At 39.3% G+C, this 26,090-nt stretch overlaps 1 protein-coding gene across 1 annotated transcript in view; it reads left to right on the forward strand.

Moving 5' to 3' along the window:
• VWA8 (von Willebrand factor A domain containing 8) overlaps positions 1-26,090 on the forward strand; it is a 350,725-nt gene that overhangs the window by 151,597 nt on the left and 173,038 nt on the right. The window contains exon 21 of the mRNA XM_055137059.1: positions 10,827-10,903. Within this exon, the coding sequence (XP_054993034.1) occupies positions 10,827-10,903 (77 nt within the window). The remainder of the gene's footprint in view (positions 1-10,826; positions 10,904-26,090) is intronic.

The raw sequence follows: 26,090 nt of genomic DNA on the forward strand, positions 1-26,090 counted from the left end.
CCATGATGCATTTTACCTATAAGTAGCTCAGTGCAAATTATTATACCTAACAAATGATAGCAGTCTCTTGATATACCCTGGTATCCTATTTATTTTCTATATATTACCAGAACATTATTTTAGAATTGATTTGTCTCACTCAGCATCCCAACAAAGTTTGATCATTTGATTTAGTAGAGGCATGTCACAAATGCTTTGGAAAAAAAAAAGCTGTATTAACATTTTACTCACAATCCTTCCAATATTGATTGACTTCCTTCTATAGTCATCGGACTCATTCCTAGTGGTGCTTAAGCTTAGCAGTGCTCGGAGCCACAACAGCAGCACAGACTAACAGCCAACCAAGTAGTTTTGTTTTTTGTTTATTTTTGCAGTATGTGTGTGTGTGTGGGGGGGGAGGAGAACATGGTAGCAGGGATTGAATCCAAAGCCTTACACATGCCTTGCCATGACCTCTACCATTTAAGCCTTATTTGGCACCTTGGTCAGTTTCTTTCTGATGAGCAAATATATTTTTAGAGTTTTTTTTGTTATTAAGCCAGTTGAAGCTCCTAATTTACAGAATGTAATTCAGCGTGTCCTTTATTTTTTCCCATAGCTAAAAATCACTGGGTTTAAGTTTTTGTTTTGTAGTATTTGATTTTAAAAAGGTGTTTCTGCATAATGGGTTCTGAAAGCATGGGCCCATCTGTGCTTACCATCACAGAAAAGGCCGTAGCACTGGTACACGCTACTGAGACTTACTGGAAGTACCCATTGGCCACAGCTTGGCAAGTAAGCCAGGGTTGAGTTGCTTCCTCCAAACACTGCTGAGATCCCTACTGCCATTCAGAGCTTGGAGTAAATACTGATTGGTAGTAAAACTAGTAGCTTTAGAGATCTTATAGTTCAGACATCGTATATCTTAGAGCCAAATGTTTGGTTTAGTGGCCATTGAGGTGGTGGATGTGGTTCTATGTCTGAGATCATATAGAAGCATGGCCTCATTGATGATGATGTTTGAAGACCAATATTTAACAGTTGGGTTTTTTATTATTTGAGTGTTCCCAGATCATATGAAATCAGACTAATATTTTAATAAAATAAGGCAATGTGTCCAAAAATTTTAACACACAGTGAAAATCAGCATGCATATTTAATGCCAGTTAAGCAGGATTCCATTCACATTGTTACTACATAATTCAATATAGTTCTTTTGCCTTTAATTTTCTCTATTAATTGTAGTTTTATTATGATCAGGGGCTTAATTTTTCTCTGGGTAGAAGCTTAACAAATATTTGTTGAATTATTTAATATTGAGATACTGTGAATATTTTATTGCCCCAAATTTACGAATGTGTGAATTTTGCTAATTAATAATTAAGCTGAGCCCCAGCAGATTGCTACTGGCAACAACAGAAATACACCATGTTGCTATGCCAGCATAATTGGCTAATATCTGTAGAGAGACTGAACAGTTTGTTCAGAAATTTTCTTTCTTGTGTCCCCAGCTGGTAACGGCAGCAGGGAATTTGATAACCAAGTGTGCTGTGCTTCTTGTAGCTCTAGTCGCTTGGGTGTTTCAAGGTTATGAAATACTTGTTTTCATCAACTAGAATGACACTCATCTTTATACTATATTTTTGTGTGTGCCATCTGAAACCCCTTGTTCAGTGAAATCACCTGAATCACAATCTGGAAAACCCTTTCCCATTATGCTGCATTGAGTTTGTCCAGACAGTGTTTCTTAGTGAATTTTTTTTAAAATGTTCATTTTAATTTTGTTTCTGTATTTTGTTCTTGTATACACGTTAATCCCCTCATCCCCAACATTTGTCTTGGTTGTTTTGATCATACTTAATATCCACACTACCCAAATGAGTCTTTTTTAAAATTATAGTTACACAGTATTTAAGGGGAAATTGTAGGGATGTAGATTTTATTATCTGTGCTTGGAAAAAAAAAGGTTGTGACTTTGAACAAAAGCCTTGTGTGTTTTAAAGTCATGCATGCCAGTGTTGCAGTTGAAATGTATGTCATCTCATCTGACTTCTACATACTGTCTGTTGCTCTACTATAGGGCACCCACTTAAGCAAATGTTTGGGGATATTTACTTCAATTTTAATAATTTTATCCTGTTTATATAAAAAGTACATATTATTTAAGATAATTTAGAAAATAGGAAATTTCCAATGATCTAACAGCAGCAGTTTTGGGGGGTTGTTATAAATCCTGTAGCACTGTAGCCCTGTTGTTCATCTATTTGCTTGAGCAGACACCAGTAACATCTCCATTGTGAGACTTGTTGTTACTGTTTTTGGCATATCGGGTAGCTGGCCAGGCTCTGCTATGCTGGTAGGATACTCTCGGTAGCTTGCTGTGTTCTCTGAGAGGGATGGAGGAATCGAACCTGGGTCAGCTGCAATGCAAGGCAAACACCACTCCAGCCCAGTTGGTTTTCTGTCACTGTAGTCCACTGCCCTCCCATTGTTCATCGATTTGCTCTAGCAGGCACCAGTAACGTCTCCATTGTGAGACTTGTTACTGTTTTTGGCATATCAAATATGCCACAGGTGGCTTGCCAGGTAGAATACTCTTGGTAGCTTACCGCGCTCTCCGAGAGGGATGGAGGAGGAAACTCAGTAACAGAAGAAAATTTGGAAAACTCACGGTAGAGCACTTGCTTTCCTCTATTTTTCACAAAATATGTAGCTGAAACACTGTCCTAGAGATCTGGCCAGGGCAATTAGACAAGAAAGGAAATAAAAGGCACCCAGATTGGAAAGGAAGAACAAAGCTATCTTTAGCTATCCAGAAAGTCTGAAAGTACTTATAAAAATACCCATTAACTCTGATAATACCATTATTAATAGTATTATAAGCTTCAGAATATCAATTAAAAATATTTGCAAAAAGAGTTAAGGGAGGGGCTAGAGAGAAGGTAAAGTGGATAAGGAGTTTGCTTTGCCAGAGGCTAACCCAGGTTCAGTCTCTAGCGTTCCATATATGCTCACTTCGGCAGCACATATACTAAAATTGGAGTTGGTTTTCTAAAACCAGAAATTAGGAAACTATCTAAAAGACTCTGTAATTGCTGTATAAACCGATCCAACTCTATGAGAATCACTAAGGAATTCAGGGGAACTGAAAGGCCCGGAGCGGAGGCAGTCTGAGAGCATGAGGGTTAGCTCAGCACTGTTGGTGGCCGACTCTGCCCTGTTTCACTGAGTCTGTCCTAAAATTACCGCAGAAGAGGAAATACAGGGTGACATCCTGACTGTCTTCCCCTGACCTCAAATACCTGAGCAGGAGTGTGCCTTGCTGCCCACCTGATAACCCTGGACCGCTAATCTTGGCTTCTTGACTTCAGTCATTAACCCAGTTGCAGATGCATCCAGGAGGTTACCTTCTGGAATTCTGTGTTGCAATACGGTAAAAGAGAAAACAGCCCAGTCTGTTGTGTCAGAATGGATTCGACTTGAATAGCCCAGTAGTGCTTAGTTCTGAACTGTTAGAACTTAAATTGGGCTCTCTCCATGATAGGCGCATTGTCTCCCACCCAGAGATGATTTGGTTAACCTAATGATTCAGTACTCATCTTGCTTTAGTTCTGGTTTTTTTTTTTCCTATCAAAGGAGCAAAACCTAACTAGAAAAGGGTTCCCCTGCCCCCACCCTTTAGTTTTGGGGCCACAGATGGTAGTACTGAGAGCTACTCTCAATTGTGTGCTTGATGGGTGCACCTGGAGTTGCTTGGGGGGGCCACAGGGTACTCAGCCTCCCACAATGATGCTTTGTATATGATCAGCCACTGGAGCCATCTCTTTACATCGCTGAAGTAAATATCCCAAAAGATCTTGGGAGAGATTTTTTATCTCCTTCATAAAAGCATATCCTGTACTTTGTTTTTCTTTCCACATTTCCTCAAATTTTAATGATTATTACTTGAATGTTATATGTGAGTCATGGGAGATAGGAACAGTAGCAAAAATCTGATTCTGTCCTCAAGAAGCTTGTCTTCTCTCCAAGGCAGCTGATGAGTTATTAGAGGGTGGTGCGGTCCTTGCTGTGAGAGACAGGGGTTTAGAAAATGGAGGGAGGGCCGGAGGGATAGTACAGTGGGGAGGGCATTTGCTGTGCATGCAGCCAACACAGGTTTGATCCCCAGCATCCCATATGGTCCCTCGAGCACTGCCAGGAGTAATTCCTGAGCACAGAGCCAGGAGTAACCCCTGAGCATTGCTGGGTGTGACCAAAAAAAACCCCAAAAATAAATAAATAAATAATATATATATGATAAAAAGAAAACAGAGGGAGGAAAACTAGGCTGGTGTTCAGAGTTAGAGGAGAGAATATAGTGGAAGAGTTCCAGAACTCGATGGAAAAGGACGTTTCATCAGAACACGAAGGGGTACGTATGGAAGATAACTAATGGCAGAGGGTGAATGAGCTATTCTGGTCAGCACAAGCCGTGTGCAAAGAGAGAGAACAAAGATTCTGGAGAAAATTGGCTGGTTCAGAATATGTTTGGTAAGACTCGCAGAAGAGTGAGCTTGAGAGTTTGATAGCTCAGTGGTGTCACTTCTGCCCAGTCGCCTTCAGTCCCCATCACTCATGGTCCCCAGGCACAGAAGCATTTTCAGAAGTAACTTCTGAGTCTGAGCACTGAGCAGGACGTAGTTCCTGAGCACTGCTGGGTGTGCCCCAGGAACAGACTTCCAGAGGTTTCACAGACAATTTTTTCCCTTAATTTGCCATGTGAGGAACCTTCAAAGCCTGTTGTTGATCCTTCAACATTTTCACCCCAGATCAACTGCTCTTAGTCCCTACCCCATTTTCAGACTGATTTTCTTCCATCTTCTCTTGTTCCTCTTCATCCCGTCTCTCCTGCCCTTCTCCTTGCTCCTGTTCCCCATTCATGAGTCATGGATAGTGTCCCAACTTCTGCATCATTTTTTTTTCTTGTCCAGGAAGACAATTTTAGAAGACCTTTCTCTTTAAGGGATGTTACTGCATAGCTCTCTGAGGCAATAGGCGAACTAAAATAAGAAACCTGCGGAAGTTACGAGGATTCCCGAATCCTTCAGGGTTCTTCAAGTCACAGTCCCTGCCCTTTTCTCTCGTAGAAACAGGAAGCCTGTCTATTTCCTACGCTCTGGCGATGCCTATCTCTGGGACTTCCCATATGCTTGAATTCCGCTATCTCTGTCATTGAAAGGCTGCCTGGTACTGACCCCTAGGACGATCCGCAGACCCTCGCCACAGCAGCCCTGTGAGGCTGGACTGCAGATGAACCCCTGTCTCACACGGCACTTGTAGTTTGTAGGATTTCCCATTCCTTAGGCTCTTTCTCCCTTTTGAAATTTTCACTCACTAATATCTTCAATCAAAGCTAATGTTGGTATGAAAGTAATGTCTTTACTAATTTTTATTCAGAGATGCCCCATGTGTATACAGGAATAATGACTGGTGGGTAAATACTACATAGAAACAATTTATTTTAAGTAACATTTTTTGTTTTAGCAGTTGTGCATTGGGTGATATTTGTTTTCTAAATTTCCCAGTGAGGAAAATGAGTCTATGTGTGGCTTATATAACGAAAACCTCAGGTTGTCTTTATGTATTTGTTCAATTAAAGTCATCATGAGGATTATCTGATATTACTTCAATTAAAGTCACTGTGAGGATTTTCTGCGCTTGGTGAAAACTCTGATTAGAAAGAGAAGCTCATGGTCACCGTTTCACTTTGCTCGGGATATTTACAGAAATTCTTTCCCAGTTACACTTTTAGCATTTCCTCGAAGGAACTATCAAAGCTTTTAAAATTAAATTAGAAATAAATAAAATAAAGGGAGGTCGGAAATGACCTCACAAGATCCCTGTTTGAGAAAAATAACTAAACAAAATGTGGCCAGTTTGCTGGGAGTGCAGAGATGGAAGAGCCAATAGCAGCCCCTCCCCCTTCTCCCCCAACCCCCCATACCAGTCCCCCTCCCTCAGCCAGATGACGCCTGAGCTTGAGCAGTGGCAGTGAATGGGGAGATGGGAGTTGCAGTCATGGGAAGCAGTTACATTAAAGTAAACATTTCCAAAATTAAACTGTCTTAAAAAAAAAAAACCCACACACGAAAACCCTAGAGTTTCCTCCCCTGCCCAACATGTTTCTTGCCTATTTCTTTCTTAGCTCAGCAAATGGCATCGTGTTGCCATGTCCTTGCACCCTGTTGCTCAAGACAGAACCTTTGACTTCATCTCCTTTTCCCTACATCCAGTCTATCACCAGTCCATCACCTGCACCTCTGGCCATTGGAGTTCACAGAAGAGTAGATAAGAGAGACCTTATCGTGGATAAATTTCTTAGAACTATCTTCTTTCTCTCTGCTTTTTAGTTTAAGCCACTATTTTTCAACCTTCTCACATCTATATACTGATCTCTGGAGTGATGGTTGAAAACCACTAGTTGAAGACATGGTCATGTCTGGCCTGAACTTGACCCTGTTTTCTTCCATCCTGCACTTGCTATCCTCCCTCCCTCCCTCCCTCCCTCCCTTCCTTCCTTCCTTCCTTCCTTCCTTCCTTCCTTCCTTCCTTCCTTCCTTCCTTCCTTCCTTCCTTCCTTCCTTCCTTCCTTCCTTCCTTCCTTCCTTCCTTCACTCCCTTCCTCCCTCCCTTCACTCCCTTCCTCCCTCCCTTCTTCCTTCCCTCCTTTCCTCCCTCCCTCCTTCCTTCCCCCTCCCTCTCTCCCTTTCTCCCTCCCACAACATAAACATTCTCTCTCCCTCCCTCCCACCTTCCTTCCTTCCTTTCTACTATTGTGCTCATGCTCTTCCTGGATTTTGTTAGGATTTCCAGTTGCTTTCCATTGCTTTCAGTTTTGCTCTCTTCCAGATCATTTCACCTGAGTAATTTTCCAAAATGCAAAATCTTTTCTGATACTCCTCTATTTTGGTGCCTTCCTCTGTGCTTTTAGGACGTGGCCCAAACTCTTTTAAGAGCTTCCCAAGACTTTGCCCTTGGAAATACCAGGCTCTGCTTAACATTTCAGTCTTGGTTCATACCATTCCCTTCCTCCCTCCTCTGTAGCCTGAATTCCTCAGGCCTACTAGCCATGTCTCTGGCCTACTGTTACTCACAAATCATATATATATTTGCGCCTGAAACACTCTCCTGTCCTCTCTTTACTCTGAAATTTCTAGATATTTCAGCTTAACATTTAATCTGGGTAGTATCCTTCCCCTCAGGTTAAATCTTAAGGCATCTTGTGTACCCTGCATTATATTATTAAACAACCTGAGTTTCCTACAGCATTGTAAATTACAAATGTGGATAACGGTAACAGCTGTTTTATAACTATTGTAGTCTATTCAACTAATACCTAACTAGTACCAATATCTAGTACCTAATACTATATGTTAAAACGATTTTTGAATGTGACAGGGAGGGGAGAGAGGGAGAGAATTTTGACTCTTTTTTAAGTAAAATTCATGTTAGGTCATTTGTAAAACTTGTCTCGGTTTTTGCAAGCCTGTAACTTATCAAAGTTTCCATTATTGTTCTAATAACCTTTTCACAATACATGTTATATTAGAGCTTGTACCCTCTTTATACTATATTCCAGATTCTCTGTATCTATTCATACATTGGACAAATATCTGTTGAGTGTATTTTGGGGGTCAGGCTCTGGCTAGTACGCATTGTGAAAACTTAAGCATGCATTAAGTTGGGCTATGAGAATGTGGTCGTAAACAGCCCTGGGTCCTGCACCTCTGACAGTTGTAGTTCACAGAACAATAGTGGAGAGGCATTAAGTCAGCATGCAGAAGTTTATGCTTGGAAAGGGAATATACAGGTTTGTAAAGGAGATAAGGGAATTCAGATATATTTTGTTCCTTCAGATGATTAAAATTAGTTTGAGAGATGAAGAAAAGGCTTTGTGAGACCAGTGAGTTTTGGTGAAAAGAATAAGAATTTCTGGAAATTCCTTCAGAAGAATCTGCAAATGCAAACCCTTGAAATAGCCAAAAGCCTGGAATATTTGTATGTGTAGGCAGTTGAGAGTGACTGGGACATAATTTTAATGAGAGAGAATGGCATAGATTGGCTGAGGAGACAGGTAAATCATGTAGGGTCTTACAGGTCAGGGTGAATTTTCAAATTCTGAATGTAGTGAGAGGTTATAGAATAGGTTTGAGCAGGAGAATCGCATGGCCAAATTTATCTGCTAAGCAGATTACTCAGGTTGCAATGTGGAAAATACATTTAATATAGCACAAATCAATGTAGAGAATTTGATTGTGAAACTATTACAGTCACCTCAGTCTGCTCAAGTGGGGCTATCAGTTTATCTACCTCCCCAGAATAGCTGAGGAATATCACAGGTGAAAATCATAAAAATGAGGGGTCACGATCAGGAAAAGGTGAGAAACACTGATCTAAATTTTTCCACTCAGTATATGGTACAGAGACCAGCAGTACTGGTGTAACCTGGGAACTTCTTTGAAATGCAGAATTTCAGATGCCCCTCCAAAACCCAGTGGATTAATCTTTGTTCTAATAATATCTCAAAAAGCTATTTTTCAGTTTTTTTCAATTTATATTTTATATATATTTTATATTTCAATTTATTTATTTTTCAATTTATTTATTTCAATTTATTCAGCAGAGCTTGAGAAGCACTATTGTCCTAGGTAATGGAAGACTTTCCTTTGGTTTAAAATGGTTTCAGGGATTTTTGACTGGTTTAAGATACAGTTTGCAAATAGAAATGTAAGGATTTGTTCTGAATGCATTGAGAGGGAGCCAAGGTGAATTCATGAAAAACAGCTGTGTGCCTACTCTGCGCCAGTGCTGCACCCAGTGGGGACACAGTGATGAACAAAATAGGCTCCCTCCGGAGCTCACATTTCTAGTGAGGGGAGAAGGACAATAGGCAAATAGATAAAGTAAATGATAATAGGAAAAGATAACGTTAACACTTGATGTTCCTCCCCAAAAGTCTTTCCTTAACCTTTTTTTTTCTGGTGGAGGGAGTGGAGTGTCTTGGGCCATCCCCGGCTGTGTTCAGGGCTTACTCCTGGTTCTGTGCTCTGAGATCTCTCCTGGAGCCTTCCCTATCATTTTGTTAAAGGAATTATCTAGAGGAGATTTTTGTTTCTTTTTATTCTTCAGTGTCTATTAGCAAGTCATGTCAACTTTACCTGCAAAGAATAAGTTGGAATCCATGCACATCCATTTATATCCTCTAATCCAGCCCATTATATTAATCACAGGACTGGAGTGATAGCACAGCGGGTAGGACGTTTGCCTTGCATGCAGCCAACCTGGATTCGATTCCTTTGTCCCTCTCGGAGAGCCTGGCAAGCTACCGAGAGTACCTTGCCCGCAAGGCAGAGCCTGGCAAGCTACCCGTGATATATTCAATATGCCAAAAACAGTAACAACAAGTCTCACAATAGAGACATTACTGGTGCCTGCTCGAGCAAATCGATGAACAACCGGAAGACAGTGACAGTGACAATCCAGCCCACAGGCTCTCACCTGAACTCTTGCAGTAGCATTTCAGTGGGTTTTAAGTTTCCATCCTAGCCCCTCCCTTGCAGATCACTCTAAATTTAAACCAGTGTTTACTGTTTGTGATTTGTATATGTTCACATCAGTTCTCTGCTAAAAATGCTCAAATTTTTCAGTATCACAATTAGAGCAAAACTCACTCTTTGTCTGGGTTCAATCAGACCTTGTTTAATGCCTGAAGTCTTCATCATATGTATTCCTTTTTCCCTCACAGTACTTGAACGCTGCTGTTCCTTAAATATCCTAAGCTTCTTCCCACTTGGAGAATCAGCCATAGAAACTCTTCTCTTGGAATACCCCTTTTCGTAATCTCCCTAGCACCCTTTTCACCCATAAGCCCAGGAAGATGGAGAGTGCAGAGTTCCTTCATCTCCTAAGCACCCACATACCAGGTTCATAAATAAAGCCAGGGGTAGTTCCCTGTGTGCGGACCCTAACCTAATATTCGATCAGATACATCAGCAGGTGAGCTGCCTGCAGTCCCTGAACCCTCCCAGGAGAGCCTGCTGAATGCCGGGGGGCAGAGACCTAGGTGCACAGCAGCCAGAGGGAGACAGGTGAGCACAGGGATCTGTCTGCAGGCTTCAGCCATCAGTTTAGGTAGAAAACCTGCAGCAAAGTCACCCTTTCCTCATGCAGTTGGGGAACTTGCCTAGATCAGAGTGGATGGATTCCATTTATAACAGTCTGTCTCCTACAAAAAATAGCAACTCTAAGCATCAGCGGGTGGTAAGGAAAAGAGGGCATTTCTAGGAAGAGCACATACAGAGATGTATTACTGAGCCTTGCTTATAATTTTAGGTTTCTATGGTTTTTGAAGGACTGGACAGTGGGATAAAAAGAGAAGAAATAAGCATTTGATTCAAAGAAGTGCAGTTTTCCATACTATATTTCTCTAACTGTAAATCATAGTTCTAGAGAACTGATTAGGAAAATCATTATATACTTTTTAATCATCTTTTATGTCTTTCTTCAAAGCCTATATTGTTAATCTATTGTAATGTCTAAGTTTCAGTGTAAAATTATGTAACAAAAAATTATAGAAGGCTGAAAATGAGATTTTCATTTCAAGTAAGAAGAGCTTAGAAGATATGCTGTGTGTGAACACGTATGTATGTTTTCTACTTGATTATAGTAAGCTAAAGTAGTACAGCTTTGAAGAAGTCAGAGGTTTTACCACTTTGAAAACCTTTGAGAGGTTTTGATAAGAAAATCTTCCATTTTGTTTTTTCTCCAAAGAAGCTTCTTTTTGAATAATGCTTTCTGTGTAATTACAGGGTGTTGGAAAGAACAAGATCGTTGATAGATTCCTTCACTTACTCAACAGACCCCGAGAATATATTCAACTTCACAGGTAAGAGAGTAAAACCCACAGCCTCTGAAGACCTGGTTTAATCATTCCCCAGTACAATTTTAAAACATTTTCTTAAACACCCATTTTGTAAAGCAGGTTCATTTCTGTTCTGGTATTGTCTTTTTTTCCTCCTTCAAGGATAAATAGGATCAAGGAAAATTCATTTTTAAAATGACTTAATTTTTTTTTATTAGTTTATTTTTAATTAGAGAGTCATCGTGAGGGTACAGTTACAGATCCATACATCTTTGTACTCATGTTTCCCCCATACAAAGTTCGATAACCCATCCCTTCACCAGTGCCCATTCTCCACCACCAGTAAACCCAACATCCCTCCCCCCCTCCCCAGTCCCATCTCCCCCCACCCCACCCTGCCACTATGGCAGGGAATTCCCTTTTGTTCTCTCTCTCTGATTAGGTGTTGTGGTTTGCAATAAAGGTGTTGAGTGGCCATTGTGTTCAGTCTCTAGTCTGTATTCGGCCGAATTACCCTTCCCCCACATGACCTCCAACCACATTTTACTTGGTGGTCCCTTCCCTGAGTTACCCAGAATGAGAGACCAGCCTCCAAGCCTAAATGACTTAATTTTTTATAAATATGAGCCAATAAAAATTTTGTGGACTGAGAGTGATGAACATTACACTCTAAAATCATGAGCTGGTTAGATAACAGCAGGTTGGGCGCTTGCCTTGCACACGTGTGGCCCGTAGCATTTCATATGGTGCTCAGAGCACCTCCAGGAGTAACCCTCAGCTCAGAACTAGGAGTAAGCTCTGAGCACAGCTAGGTGTGGCCCCAAAACAAAAACACAACAAAGCCAAAAAAGTAGAGTTCATTAACGAAATGGTTCTTAAAAGAGAAGAAAAATATGTAAAGGCTGAGCCCATTCTAGCAGGAAGCTAACATGGTGCTTCGCAAGGAAGCAACTTCATGAACCTCAGGTATGAGATAAGGAACTCAAAAATATAGAACTTGTCCTTTTGACATGTTGGGTCCACAGAACTGGTGAGAGAGCTGACTCTGGCAGTCTGCCCAACCCACCCGTTGTACACCAGACAGGGAAGGAGGACAGCCCCTAGGAGAGGATGACTATGAAAAGATAAGACAGAAAAAGACGACCAACGGCTCAGGGAGCCTCTGCAGGGAGATGACTGTATTGCAATCAGAATTACCCAGTTCTGTATTCAGTGTCTAAGAGTTTATCATTTATTACTGTCCTTTCCCTTGCTTCGTCTCTTTATAGACCACAAATGAGTGAGTTCATTCAGTATTTGTCCTTTTCACTCTGTTGAGCCTTTGTTTTTAACCCTTTTCTTTCTTTCTTTTTTTTTTTATTGAGTCACCATGTGGAAAGTTACAAAGTTTTCAGGTTTAAATCTCAGTTATACAATGCTCGAATACCCATCCCTTCACCAGTGCTCATATTCCACCACCCAAGAATCCCAGTATAGCTCCACCCCGCCCCCTCACACCCCTAACCCCCCCCACGCCCCTAGACCCACCACCCTAAGCCCCCTCCCCCGCCTGTGTAACTAATAAATTTCACTTTACTTTCACTTTGATTGCATACAATATTTCAACAAAACTCACTATTATTGTTTGGAGAGTCTCTCCCCTAAAGTCGGACCTGCTGAAAAGGAAGCATTAGATAATTTGTTTTCCATTACTGAGGATGAAGAGGTATGAGGTCGAGTGACCACACTTAGCGGCCTCTCAGTTTTGGGTTTCTGTAATTTAGTATTTTAGTAACTAAGTCCAGAGAGATATCTGCCAGAAGTTGCATCGTTGCCAACTTGTACTTCTCAGTTACATTATATTCCACATATGAGTGCAATCTTTCTATGTCTGTCTCTTTCTTTCTGACTCATTTCACTCAACATGATACTTTCCATGTTGATCCATTTATATGCAAATTTCATGACTTCATGTTTTCTGACAGCTTGTGTAGATGTACCAGAGTTTCTTTAACCAGTCATCTGTTTTGGGGCACTCTGGTTTTTTCCAGATTCTGGCTATTGTAAACAGTGCTGCAATGAACATAGAAATACATATGCCATGTCTACTATACCGTTTTGCCTCTCCGGGATATATTCCCAGGAGTGGTATTGCTGGGTCAAATGGAAGCTCAATTTCTAATTTTTTGAGAATCGTCCATATTGTTTTCCAAAAGGGCTGAACCAGTCGGCATTCCCACCAGCAGTGAAGAAGAGTCCCTTTCTCCCCGCATCCACGCCAACACCGGTTGCTTTTGTTTTTTGGGATGTGGGCCAGTCTCTGTGGTGTGAGATGATATCTCATGTTTAACCCTTTTTTTATCTCTGCAGTTAAGTCTATCTTTGAGACTCCTCTTAGATATGATTTTTCATCTCTCTAAAAGGAGTGAGAAAGGTTCTTTCCAATATCTCTTTTAATATTTTGGGGTAGGCAAGAAGATGATAGTTCCTTCTGTTATTAGAAAATTTTCCCCATTTAGTTCCTTTTAAAGAAGGTGGTAGCGCAAGCACAATCATTAACATAGTGTTTTGGTTTGGGCTTTGTTTTATAGTAGTGATGCCCATTAGATATTTTTCAGGTCCTCTTTTGCTAATAGGATTTCTTTCATGTCTATTGAGCTTGTATTCATAACTATCTTCATTCTCCATTTATGACATGTTATTTCTCCCTAATCCTTCAAGATTTGTTCCATTGTTACTCCTGCATAGAATTTTTTCTCATTATCATTATTGACATTACGGTGCCTTCCTCTGAAACTTCAGAGGACTAAAATCACAGTATCATCTTTTGTTTAAAGTTGAGTAGTATTCCATTTGGTATATGTACCATAGTTTCTTTATTCACTTATTTGTTCTTGGACACTTGAGTTGTTTCTAGATTTTGGCTTTTGTGAATAGTGCTGCAGTGAACAAACATTGGAGTACAAATGTCTTTTCTAAATGAGTTTTTTGGCTCTTGAGGTAGATGCCAAGAAGCAGAATTGCTGGGTCACATGGAAGCTCAATTCCTAGGTGTTTTTTTTTTCTTTTTGGGTCACATCCACCGATGCTCAGGGGTTACTCCTGGCTCTGCACTCAAGAGTTACTCCTGGAGGTGCTTGAGGGACCATATGGGATGCTGGGACTCGAATCCGGGTTGGACCGAATGCAAGGCAAATACCCTACCCGCTATGCCATCACTCCAGCCTTCACAATTTCTAGTTTTTAAAGAAGTATACATATTATTTTCCAAAATGGCTGGGCCAGTCTACATTCCTACCAGTAGTAAATGAGGGTCCCTTTGTCCCCCACATCTGCGCCAACACTGGTTATTTTTGTTCTTTGTGATGTGTGCCAGTCTCACTGGTATGAGTTGTTAATCTCATTATTGTTTTGATTTGCATTTCCCTAATGGTAAGTGATGCAGAGTATATATTATATACCTTTTTAGCCATCTATATGTCTTCTTTGAGGGAATTTCCATTCATCTTTTGCCCTTTTTTTTTTTAATTTTTATTTTATTGAATCACCGTGACAAAAGTTACAAAGCTTTCAGGTTTAAGTCTCAGTCATAAAATGATGAAACCCCTATCCCTTCACCAGTGCACCTGTTCCCCCACCAAGAACCCCAATATACCCCCTCCCACACCCCCCCACCTGAGTGGCTAATGATCTTTACTTTATTCTCTCTATACTTTGAATACATTCAATATTTCAACAAAGAACTGACTATTATTATTTGGAATTTCCCCCCAACAATCAAACCTGCTGAAAAGGCATCATTTGATAATTTGTTTTCCGTTGCTGAGAATGAAGATTATATGAACTTGCGCGGCTGCTGTTGCAGTTGTGCGGTTTTGGATTTCTGTTATTTTAGCTCAGTTTACAGTCTAGATGTATTTCTGTAAGAAGTCTCTGGGTGCCAAAATTACTTGCCCTCATTTTTGATGGTTTGATGGGGTTGTTGTTTTTTTTTTTTTTGAGGGGGGGGCACACCTAGCGGTGCTCAGGGCATACTCCTGACCCTATGCTCAGGGATTACTCCTTGTGGGGCTTGGAGGACTGTATGTGGTGCGAAGGATGAAACCCAGGTCAGTCATGCACGAGGCAAGCACCCTGCCACTCCAGTTCCAGTTATTTTTGTTTTTACAAACATCTTACTAGTGCTTTAAATAGCTTGTGTATTAACCTTTATCATATGTGTGTTTTGGGTTTAATATATTTGTTTTCTTGTGGCAGGTACTCATCAGTAGAGTTGTGGGATCACGTGGTAGTTATATTTTCAATGTTTTGAGAAGTCTCCATAGTGTTTTCCATAGAGATTGACACAGTTTTTAATCCCACCAATAATGGAACGCTCCTTTTCCTCCATCTGCTCTCATCTAGGTGTTTGAGGCTTATTATAAAAGAGACCATTCCCTCGGTGGGAGATAAGATCTCAATGGCATTTTGATTTCTCTGATAATCAGTGATAATAAACATTTTTTCATGTATTTGTAATCTCTGTCTTCTTTGGAGGACTGTCTATTCAGCTCTTCTCTGCATTTGTTTTGCTTTTCGTTTGTTTTGGAACCACTTATAGGACTTACTCCTGGTTCTGTATTCAGCAATCACTCCTGGCAGTTCTCAGAGGACCATATGCAGTGCCCAGGGTTCATGGGCAAGGCAAGTGTCTTAGCCCCAGTACTATTCCTCAGATCCTCTTTCCGTTTTAATGGAGTTTTTTGGTTTCTTTTGTTATTTGTCAGTGCTTTATGTATCTTGGATATTAGCCCTTTGTCAGGTGTGTGATGTACAAATAATTTTCCCCATTCAGCAAGTTTTTTCTTTACTTGAGCCATCATTTTTTTCACCATGCAGAAACTTCTTATTTTGATGTGTTTCTCTTCATTAGTTTTCACTTGTTTTCTTTGCCAATGGCATAGAGTATATGTAGATATTTCTGAAGTCAATACATATCTTTCCAACTCTTTTTTTATACATTTGATTATAAAACCCAATGAGAAAAAAGTGAAGTGAAAAATGGAGTGAATGATGGTGTGTTTTAAAAAGCACAATATAGTAGGTGAAAACCAAGTGTATAGGGGCTGGAGTGATAGTAGAGCAGGTAGGGCATTTGCCTTGCATGCGGCCGACCCGGGTTTGATTCCCAGCATCCCATATGGTCCCCCGAGAACCTCCAGGAGTGATTCCTGAGTGCAGAGCCAGGAGTCAGCCCTGAGCATCGCTGGGTGTAACCCAAAAAGCCAAAAAAAAAAAAAACAAAACAAGTGTATAGTGCTAAGTGGAAACTAGTCTTGGTGGTGATCATTGTATGTCATGTTTACCTATGCAGAATTACAGTGATGTGCACCTGGAAATTATATTAAAAGCCAATGTTGCCTTAATAACAATGTATTCAAGAGTACAGCATCATTCAACATCCAAAGCTTTCCATACACTGCAGAAAACTTAACATGACAGGAAAATAATTTTTTATTTCTCTAGTCCCAGAGGGTAAAGAGATAACACTGGTAGAAAATAGAAAAGGTAAAAGCTTTCTGAACTCCTATGGAAAAAGTTATTACGATAAAAAGATATTATGAGCACCGCGATACTCTCGGCACTATTAAGAGCAATTTCAGGTGCCAGCTGCCACACAGAATGTCCTGGGTCTGCCTTCCATGTCATCTTTTCTGTTAGGAACTTGAAAAAGTGATTTTAGTGTATTTTTGTCACTGGTTGGGCAGAGGTTTTCTTACTTACAATGCCATCTGTATACAATGCCTTGTATGCTTCTTCTATGCAGTATGAATTATGATAGCTCCTCCTACTTCTCCTTGTGGATCTTTAGGTTTGTAATTATTTTTTGCTCTTCTTAAAACAATCTCCAAGTCCATTTAAATTTTTACTTTGTTACTTTTGTTTCTTTGTTTAACTTTGTACTTAGCAGCGTGAATATCCAGGCATAGCTCTAAACTTTTCAAGTTGTAATGCCTTATTTTTTACTGAATACTACTCTGTGAGGTCAGTACCTTCACCAGCTTTGCTTTTCAGATGAGGACATTGAGGCACGGGTTGGCCAGATGACTTGGTCCAAGACTCACTGCTGGCTTCATGCTATTGGTCTTTGCCTGTGTCTTTTTTATTTTTAATGACTCACTGTGAGGTATACTTACAGACTCACAAGCTTTTGTCTTTACGTTTTAGTCATACAGTGATCGAGTACCCATCCCTTCACCAGTGCCCATTCTCCACCACCAATGATCCCATACCCCTCCCACCCTCCCACCCCGCCTCTATGGCAGGGCATTCCCTTTTGCTCACTCTCTCTCTCCTTGTGGGTATTGTGGTTCGTAATAGAGGTGTTTAGTATTTGCCCCGTGTCTTAACCATAGCACACTGCTGCTTCACGTTACTGTGCTCATCAGATAGTATTTTAGTTATGACTGTACTTTGGAAGAAAACTAACTCAAGTACCAGCCATATCAAGAATATTAAGTAGCACTGGTGGAGGTTGTTGGAATACTGAAATCCAATCATGAGCAGCGTTGTAAGGGTCGATCTCACAGTGATTCAATTAAAAAGTTAAAAAGAAAAGATTATTAGGTAGCCAGCTCTTAAATTCTGTACTTCGGTTAGTGACTAAATTGTAGGGTTTTGCATTAGTTGTTGCTATTATGGAGGCCAGACCCGGTGGTGTTCGGGGAACCAGGCAGTACTGGGGATTAAACCCAGGATCTTGCTTGCATTTATTGACCTAGTCTCTACCACTCTGACCTTTGGTTGTTTCGGTTCTTTGGTCTTGTTTTGTGTCGCGTTGCATTCCTAATGTTGCTTAGCCTGATCCCAAGTGCTTTCTTCCCCAGTTATTCTATTTTTTTTTCATTTTTCAATAGTGATGCCCTTTTTTAAGTTTCTGTTTTCTAGACTATCTTCCAAATCACCAAGGCTTTCTTTCTTAACCACACCTCACCTGAGGTAGATCTTTAGCGGTTCTTTTTCCCTGTTCTGTCACTGAGTGGCTTGTATTGCTGTGGTCTTTGGATGGTAGTCCTCCAAAATCAGCACCACTTCCGTTCTTGCATTGCATTGTGGGTTGCAAAGTTTAAGTCATTGCTGCAGAGTCCTGAGATTACAGCTTGAAGCAGGCACCATGCTCGTAGCCAGTGAGGGAAAAAAGACAGGTAGCATCCTATGGGATTCTCTTTTATCATTATTTTCCAAATCATAAGCTTAATAAGCTTGAGAACTACTGATGCAGTGTATATCTTTTTCTTAGTTGTTATATTCCTCCCCACTAGATTAAGGCAATATTCCCTCAAGTGTTACATAATTGTGCAGTATCAAAATCTTTAAATATAATATATATATAGAGAGAACACATACCTCAATTTATTACTCCGGTTTAAAAACTTAATATTTTCTAAAATTTGATTCTGCTTTCCTTTTTTGAGGAAATATACTATAATGATGATAAAGTTCTCCTATATCTACCACCTCATCTCTCCACTGTTCAACTCAACCACTGTTATCCATCTAGTTCATAAATTCCACACACACACCTTTTTTTTACACTTGCAAAGAAAAATTGAGCTAAGATAACTATTTCATACTGGTTTTCATTTTTAAATGAATGATTATTCTGCAGGGGAAGGAATTTTTAGTTACAGTTCCTGGTTATACTAAAGATAAATTCCACATCCTAATCGTTCCATAGCAGATGGAACAATCATGATGGCCTTCATCATGACATCCCTTCCTGACCCTTCAAACTTCACATGCCGTATGCGGGGCTCCCTGTCGGGATCAGCAGTGGGTTCTTCAGAGCATCCAGATTACATGGATTGTGAAGAAGTATCTTGTGCCTGTGCCACCCAAGACTTTTTTTCATTAAGCTCTGGAGTGTTTTCTGTTGAGCTTTATAATGTGCTGTTCTTATAAGTGAGACAGATGTCACTGTAGCCAGATTCTTACAGTGATGGCAGGAGTGACAACTTGAGCAGAAACAGATGGCATTTGTTGATGTCTCTAAACTCTGACTATAAAGGTATGTTATTCACTCGGTTCACATCTTCCTTAAGTATATTCTCTTGAGATACATCAGTAATGTCATGTTTAAGACAAACCAAAAGAACTTCTGGAAAATCGAAGTATTGTTTCTACGTGTTTCTTTAATTAATTCAGTCAACAAAAACTAGCACCTTAACTGCAGTACCCTCCATCCAGCCCCTCTGGCAAATGATTGAGCCTGAGGAGGGGGTCATAAAATCGCTGAAGTGGTCAGAAGGACCACTCCGTAAATAAATAAACTTGAGTTGCACTCGGTATCTGTACTCGGAACATTTATATAAGACCCAGACTCATAGGCTTAGTGCTAGTTCTGCTTAGTTAATGTCAGAATTGAATTGACATGTAGGGCACTAAGTTGGTGTCTACAGAGGACCACAGGCTATGAGAAAATACACATTTTCTGTTAGAAGTTCTGAAATGTAGAACTAGGGCATGCACTTTCAAAGGTCTCATGTCTACACAATAGAACAATTTGAGAAACACTTTTCTAACATTTAAATACTTACTAAGTTAGGGATTTCAGTGATTTTTTTTGGCCCATATGTTTTAAATGTTTAAAATGTGGCATGATCCCATTCATTTATAAAACCACTGATTGACATTGGGAAAGATGAAAATTCCCAGTCCTACTTGTAACAAAGACCTTTGTATGTCTGGTTGATGACATTGAAAAAGGCATGTTGAATTATAGGAAAATGCAAACTTGCATTTCTTCTTGTCTTTGCATGCTCGTTTTTAACTATGATAGCCATTAAGGCAAATATCAAAACACATTTAGGACTAGGCCTTTAACTTAACAAATAATAAAGTGTATCAGCTCTATCAGCTCACAGTTTTCTCCAAAACATTCCTTGTTACTTTTTATTTATTTGTTTTGAGACCACACCCGGTGATGCTCAGAGGTTACTCCTGGCTGTGTGCTTAGGAATTATTTCTGGCAGAGCTTAGAGAACAATATGGAGTGCTGGGGAACAAACCCAGGCCAACCGCAGGCGAGGCAAGCTGTATCATCTCTGTAGGCCTCCTCTGTACTTTTCAATTAGAGCAAAAGTTTGGTTTTAGTAGTAACAAAATTAGATCTAAAGGTGTCTTTAGATATTGTTTTCATCTTCCACTAATGTTTGCTTTCATTTCTGTAATTTCTATAATATCTTCTGAAGAAACACATTGGTTCCCAGCCATGTTTCCCAAAGTGGATGTTAGCGAATGGGGGGTTAGGGGGGTCGTGGTGGGGAATGCGTTGTTACTGAAAGAAGGTGGATTTCAGGGAGGTGCTGAGTGACGTTTTTCATGAAAAGTGGTAGTAGGCCAAGTAAGTTTGAGGACACCACTGGCCTAGCACGGGTTCTGCTGTTGTCCGTGTCATTCTTCTGCATGTTCCCACCTCCATCTCCTCTCCTAGAACAGTGACCATACAGGAATGGATCAGTCTGTGAACTGCCTCCCTGAAGCATGCCAGGAATATGGTGGATATTCAATACATGCTTGTTAAATTAATAAGCATGAATCTCTTCCTTCCCATCCATCCTTGAGGTGTTTTTAGAGTCTTCTCTCTAAGATGGATAGATGACTCATTCTTCATTTCCTTAAAATGAAGTTGAGACTTTTGAGCACATTTAAGAAAAACTGTCCACTCTGACTCATCCTGTCTGTTCACCTCTACTCCTCTTCATTCTGCTGTAGTTTAGATATACTTTATATTCCTTGAAATTTTCTTATCTCCAAAATGCTTGTTTTATCTGTTTCTGTCTGAAGGTCAGTCAGCTTTACACGTACCTCCCAGTGAAAATCATACTCAATAACCAAGACCTTGTTCTCTAAGTCAGGTTTAATTGCCTTCCTTCTTGTATCCCTATTGAACTTTGTTTTAATTTCTCTTAAATAACCATATCACATTCCGACATGAATCATATTTAATTGTATTCTATCTATTTCTTGAGCTTCTGAGAGTAGGATCTCTGAATTATTCATCTTATGACCTTTCATGCCCAATAATCTGCTTTATATATTGGAGGTACATATTTATTTTAAATCTTTATGTGCTCATTTATTCTTTGCGTAAACTTCTATTGCATGTCTAAAAGGCATGATGAATGGTGATATTCACTAGTTATATATTTTTAAGAGATACATTCATTTGTTTGTATTGGGTGCCCTATGAGGGACAGAAATATTATATATAAGCAACTAGAAATTTTATTAAAGATTAAAATGTTTTTTTCTATGCAACAGCTAGTTTAGGTGAGAGAATAGAAGTGAGAAATAAGGAATACTTCAAAGAAGCTATATTAGAGCTGACCCTTGTGGAATGGGTATTTTAATAGTCTGTCAGACAGAGTGAATAGAAGGGAAGAAAATCTTTTCATAAAATTATACACTGTGTAGGTCTGCTAGTAAGTCAGTGCAGCTTCAGGGTATCCTAGGTAAGTAGCTGGCTAGAAAGCATCTGTTTCAACTAACATTATTGATTACCTGCTATCTGCTGGTTACTCTTCTTTTTTTGTTTGTTTGTTTTTGGTTTTTGGACCACACCTGGTTGTATGTAGGGCTTACTCCTGACTCTGTGCTCAGGGATCACTCCAGATGTAGCTGGCGTCATAGGAATACCAGGAATCAAAGATGGGTCAAACGCCTACAAGGCAAGCAAGCACCCTATCCGCTGTACTCTCTCTGCTGGTCACTTCTTTAAACATGAGTGATTATAACCAAAGGAACAAAAGAATTAAAAAAAAAAAAGCAAACAAAGCAAACACAGCCTTCTTGTTTATATTCTAGTATTATATTCTAATTAAAGGAACAAGATTATTAAACTATAGTACATGAGATAGCAAGTACCATGGGGGAAAGGATGGGAAGAGGACTAGAATAGGGTCTACAGTTAGTTGACCAGGAAAGATCTCACTTGAGGAAGTCAGCATTTGTTTAGTACTGATTGATAGCAATCCGTTTCATGTCTTCATCTAAAATAAACCCATTTAAAATAAATAAAAAGTCTCATCTCTGTATTTAGTACTTCCCTTTTCTTTTTGGTATGGTTTTAGAAATATTTGAACATGCCAGTAGTTCCTAAATTCTATTGTGAGAACATGACAAATGAACCACTCTTTAACATTTATCCTGAGAGGATAGAAGAGATTTCCCAGGAGATGAGGGGACATTTTAGTCCCCTGGTGACGTCAGCGCTTTGGTTTGTCATGAAGGCTCATTTGTTGAAATACCTGCCAGCAGAAGCTAGACAACACTGCCCATGCACATGGTCAGCCTCGTCCTGGAGCTTCTCCAGTTGGAAGCTTGACATTGTTCCTAAGACAGTGAAAAACACAAATTGCCATTTATAGCCACTCACTTATTTAATTTTGGTTCAAGAAGTGATGTGATAGATACCAGAACAGAAAAAGCAGCCAGATGCTCAACTTGGCTGGCAACATCAGCTGTCTTAATCTCAGCCCAGTTTCCTCAAGGTATTTGCTCAGGACAACAACTTCGTTTTGCTATTTTCTAATAGAGAACTTTTGCATAGAAACAACTGAATGTGCTATATCATAGCTTAAAAATCTCCACCAATTTTTTTTTTCTTTTTGGGTCACACTCAGCGATGCACAGGGATCACTCCTGGCTCTGTGCTCAGGAATTACCCCTGGCGGTGCGAGGGGACCATATAGGATGCTGGGAATTGAACCTGGGTCGGCCGCGTGCAAGGCAAACACCCTACCCGCTGTTCTATCACTCCAAAGTAATATGCTTAGAGACTTGCTTTAGTCTTTCATCCTCTAACCCTTCTGATTTTTCCTTTTCTTTTTGTCATTACATGACACTCGAAAATAGACTAGGGCTCAAATGAACTCTTGAACTTCATATTAAAATGGTCTGTACTATTTTTCTTATGATGACAGTAGTGGTGTCTTTCTTCAAGAATACCTATCAGAAAGACTTAATAAAAATCAGTAAATTGCAGAAAACAGAATTTCCTTTAAATCCTCCTCAAATATTTATTTACATATTTTCTGATTGACTCTCAACATTAAAGTAATGTCAGTTTTAAACTGGAACATTTGGAATTTTCTCCAGTAGATGAATTGCCAGAAATTATAAAGTAGTATTACAGATTTTAGTGCAAGCTAAATAATATGATATGTGCAAAAGGCCACTTTCCAGGTCATTTTTAGGTAACATTATGTGAAAGGGATTAGAGAGAGTACAGTGGATAAGACGCTTGCCTTGCCTGCTGCTGACTCAGGTGAGATCCCTGGTACCACACATGGCCCGCCAGGCCTTACCAGGAGTAGTCCTGAGTGATGAGCCAAGAGTAAGCCCTAAGTACCACTAGCTGTGGTCCAAAAATAAGCAAATGCAAATAGTAAAGCAGGAAAGGTACTTCCCTTGCAAAAAATAAAACAAAAAATAAATTAAAAGGCAACAATCTAGTTTAATACTTGCCTTACTAATCAAAAACTTAATTTACGGGCTAGAGATATAGTGAGTGGGCAAGACATGTGCCTTGTGTGTGTGTGACCTGTGCTTAATCCCCGGAACCTCATGTGGTTCTCTTGAGCCCACCAGGAGAGTGATCCCTGAGCACAGAGTCGGAAGTGCTGAGTACCACCAGGTGTTGCCTTCAAACAAAAAGATTACTTTACCTTTATTTTGAATTGTTTTTGATATCTGATCCCATGAAAGATTTAAATCATGCTCTAACAAAGTGGTACATTATTAGTATGTGGTAATTTTACTGAAATACATTTGAATTTTATGTTTATTAATTTATATGTATAAAAATAATATCTATGAAAATATAAAGCTATGGAATGGACTAATATGAAAAGTGGTCACTTTTTTATTATCCTTTTATGTTTCACAATGAGGGTTTAGAAAATATGTTATTCTATAAAGATTGTCTACTGGATATAGTTACAGCCGCCTCATACTTTGGGTTCATCTGTGAATGTAGTTTTGTAATTCGGTCAGTTTTATGCTTCAATCTGCGTTTCATTCCTCTTTTCTCTTTAAAAGTTCATTGGCAGTACATTTTTCAAAGGCAGAGAATAGAGAAAATAGAGGGCTTGCAGATTAGTTTTTATTTTTATTTGCAATGAGGAAAATTAAGATGACAAGAGAACTACATTATTTTAAGCTTCGAAAATGTATCAAGTCAGAAAGCTAGCTTTCAGAGTAAAGATAAACTAGCTGAGTTTAAATTTGCAGTTAAATACATTTATCTTCAGAGAGTAGACAACTTATAAAACTTTCAGATTTTGTTGGAACACTTAATTATCAGCACAGCTTCAATCTGGAGGAATCCCTTGTAAATAGTACTAATGTGGTACCCGAAGACAAAGTCAAATAAATATATTTAGAAAACTCAGCACTCTTGAAATATGTAGCTTCTATCAGAGGACTGTTTTTTTTGCTCTCCCTGACAAGAACCTCCCTCTGAAGAACAAAATATTACATCAGTATCGACTTCCTTCCATAAATATTATTTTCCTAATGTCTTCCTTTTATGGTTTGTTAGGATTTTTTGCATCTGGACCTATTAGTGATAAGTGATTGACTACTAAATAAACTATTTGTCCTCCAAAACAACTATTTTAGGAATTGGAATTTTTTCAGTCACTTTGGCAGTAATAATTATTTTTATCTTACTGAAAGAACTTTCCCCTCAAAGTACAAAATAGCAGTACAATGTCTCTGTCCTTTCATCTTCTTTCATTTTGACTATAGCCTTCACTGGTCCTTCACACATTTTGTTTTAGTTCCCTTTGTAGAGGTGTTACCTTGGTAATTAAGTGACTTGTCAAATTAGTAGGCCTCAGATTTAATCCATTGTTAGGGGTTTTTTCCCTCTGGTTTTGGGACTACACCTGGCTATACAGAGGTTATACCTGGCTCTACTCTGGAATCACTCCTGACCATTCCTTCTTATATAATTATTTAAAAATATAACAAGTGGACTATTCCGTAGCCATTCATATTTTAATGAATTATAAAGTTAAAAATGACTATCTCAGTGATTTGAAACTGGTTTCAAAGTTTGTCTACTTTCATTCTTATGTTAATTGTGATTGTTTTCTAAAAGAGAACAAGCCATAAGCTAATTTAAATACTACTCATTAAAGTATTCTTCTCAAAATAAACAATTCCTCTTTCAGGTCTCTGCTGCTTCAGTAAACAGAAAGAGCTTCATGTACCTCCACTAACCACATTTCATATGGGGTTGTGTGTGCTCTCTGGAGGAAAGTTTTCTTTCCTCATTTTGATAAAAAAAAAAAAACTGGTCTTTCTACAATTTAATTACCTTTATTGCTTCTGGAATCACTTTAAATTGCTGTTAAGCAGCAATAACTCTAATTTAAATTAAAACTTTAAAATCTAATTTAAATTAAATGAAGAATAAAGTTCAACACTGTACTTGAATAGGCCCTTTATTAACTCAAGTTTTAATTGATGGCAGCTTTAGCTTTTAGATAGTAAAAAATGAGGATAAGTGGTACTAACATGAATGTTAGCAATTAACTGAAAATTCTGATTCATCAAGCAGTTCTGTTATCTTTATTAAAGCCTAGGCTAAGGAAATGTAACTAAAATGTGTTTTGACCTTTTTTTCTCCTAATATTTTTGAAATCAGTGACTCTGTTTAAATAGTTATCAATTTTTACTTCAAAGTTGCCCTTGAAATTAACTTATCAGAATAGATGTGAAATTGTACCAGTTAAAATATCCTTAGATCCTTATTTATTTATTTATTTATTTATTTAAGAATCAATGACTTTTAATTCAAGTTGCTCATAAAGGTCAGAAATATGCCTCAGTTGCATAGTTCATGCCTTGCATGAATGAGACCTGGGTTTGATACCTAGCCATATATTGGCAGGGAGGGGGAAGGGGGGGATGATTTTAAAGATTCAAAGCATTTGTTTGAGAAAGCTCAAAGGGCTAAGGCTCATGCTTCGCATGCTAGAGGCCTGGGTTTGATTGCCAGCACCACACGGTTCCCTAAGCACTGCCAACCCTGAGCACAGAGCTGGGAGCAGCCCATGGGCACTGCCAAGTATCAGCTCTCCCCACCCCTCACCCCTACCCCTGTCCCCCGAACAAAAACAAGATATTCACTAAAAAGAAATCATTTTAAGTACTCTCTTTTAAAAAGAATCATTGTTATCTT

The sequence above is a fragment of the Sorex araneus genome, chromosome 1 (genome assembly GCF_027595985.1).
Source record: "Sorex araneus isolate mSorAra2 chromosome 1, mSorAra2.pri, whole genome shotgun sequence".
NCBI classification, from domain to species: Eukaryota; Metazoa; Chordata; class Mammalia; order Eulipotyphla; family Soricidae; genus Sorex; species Sorex araneus.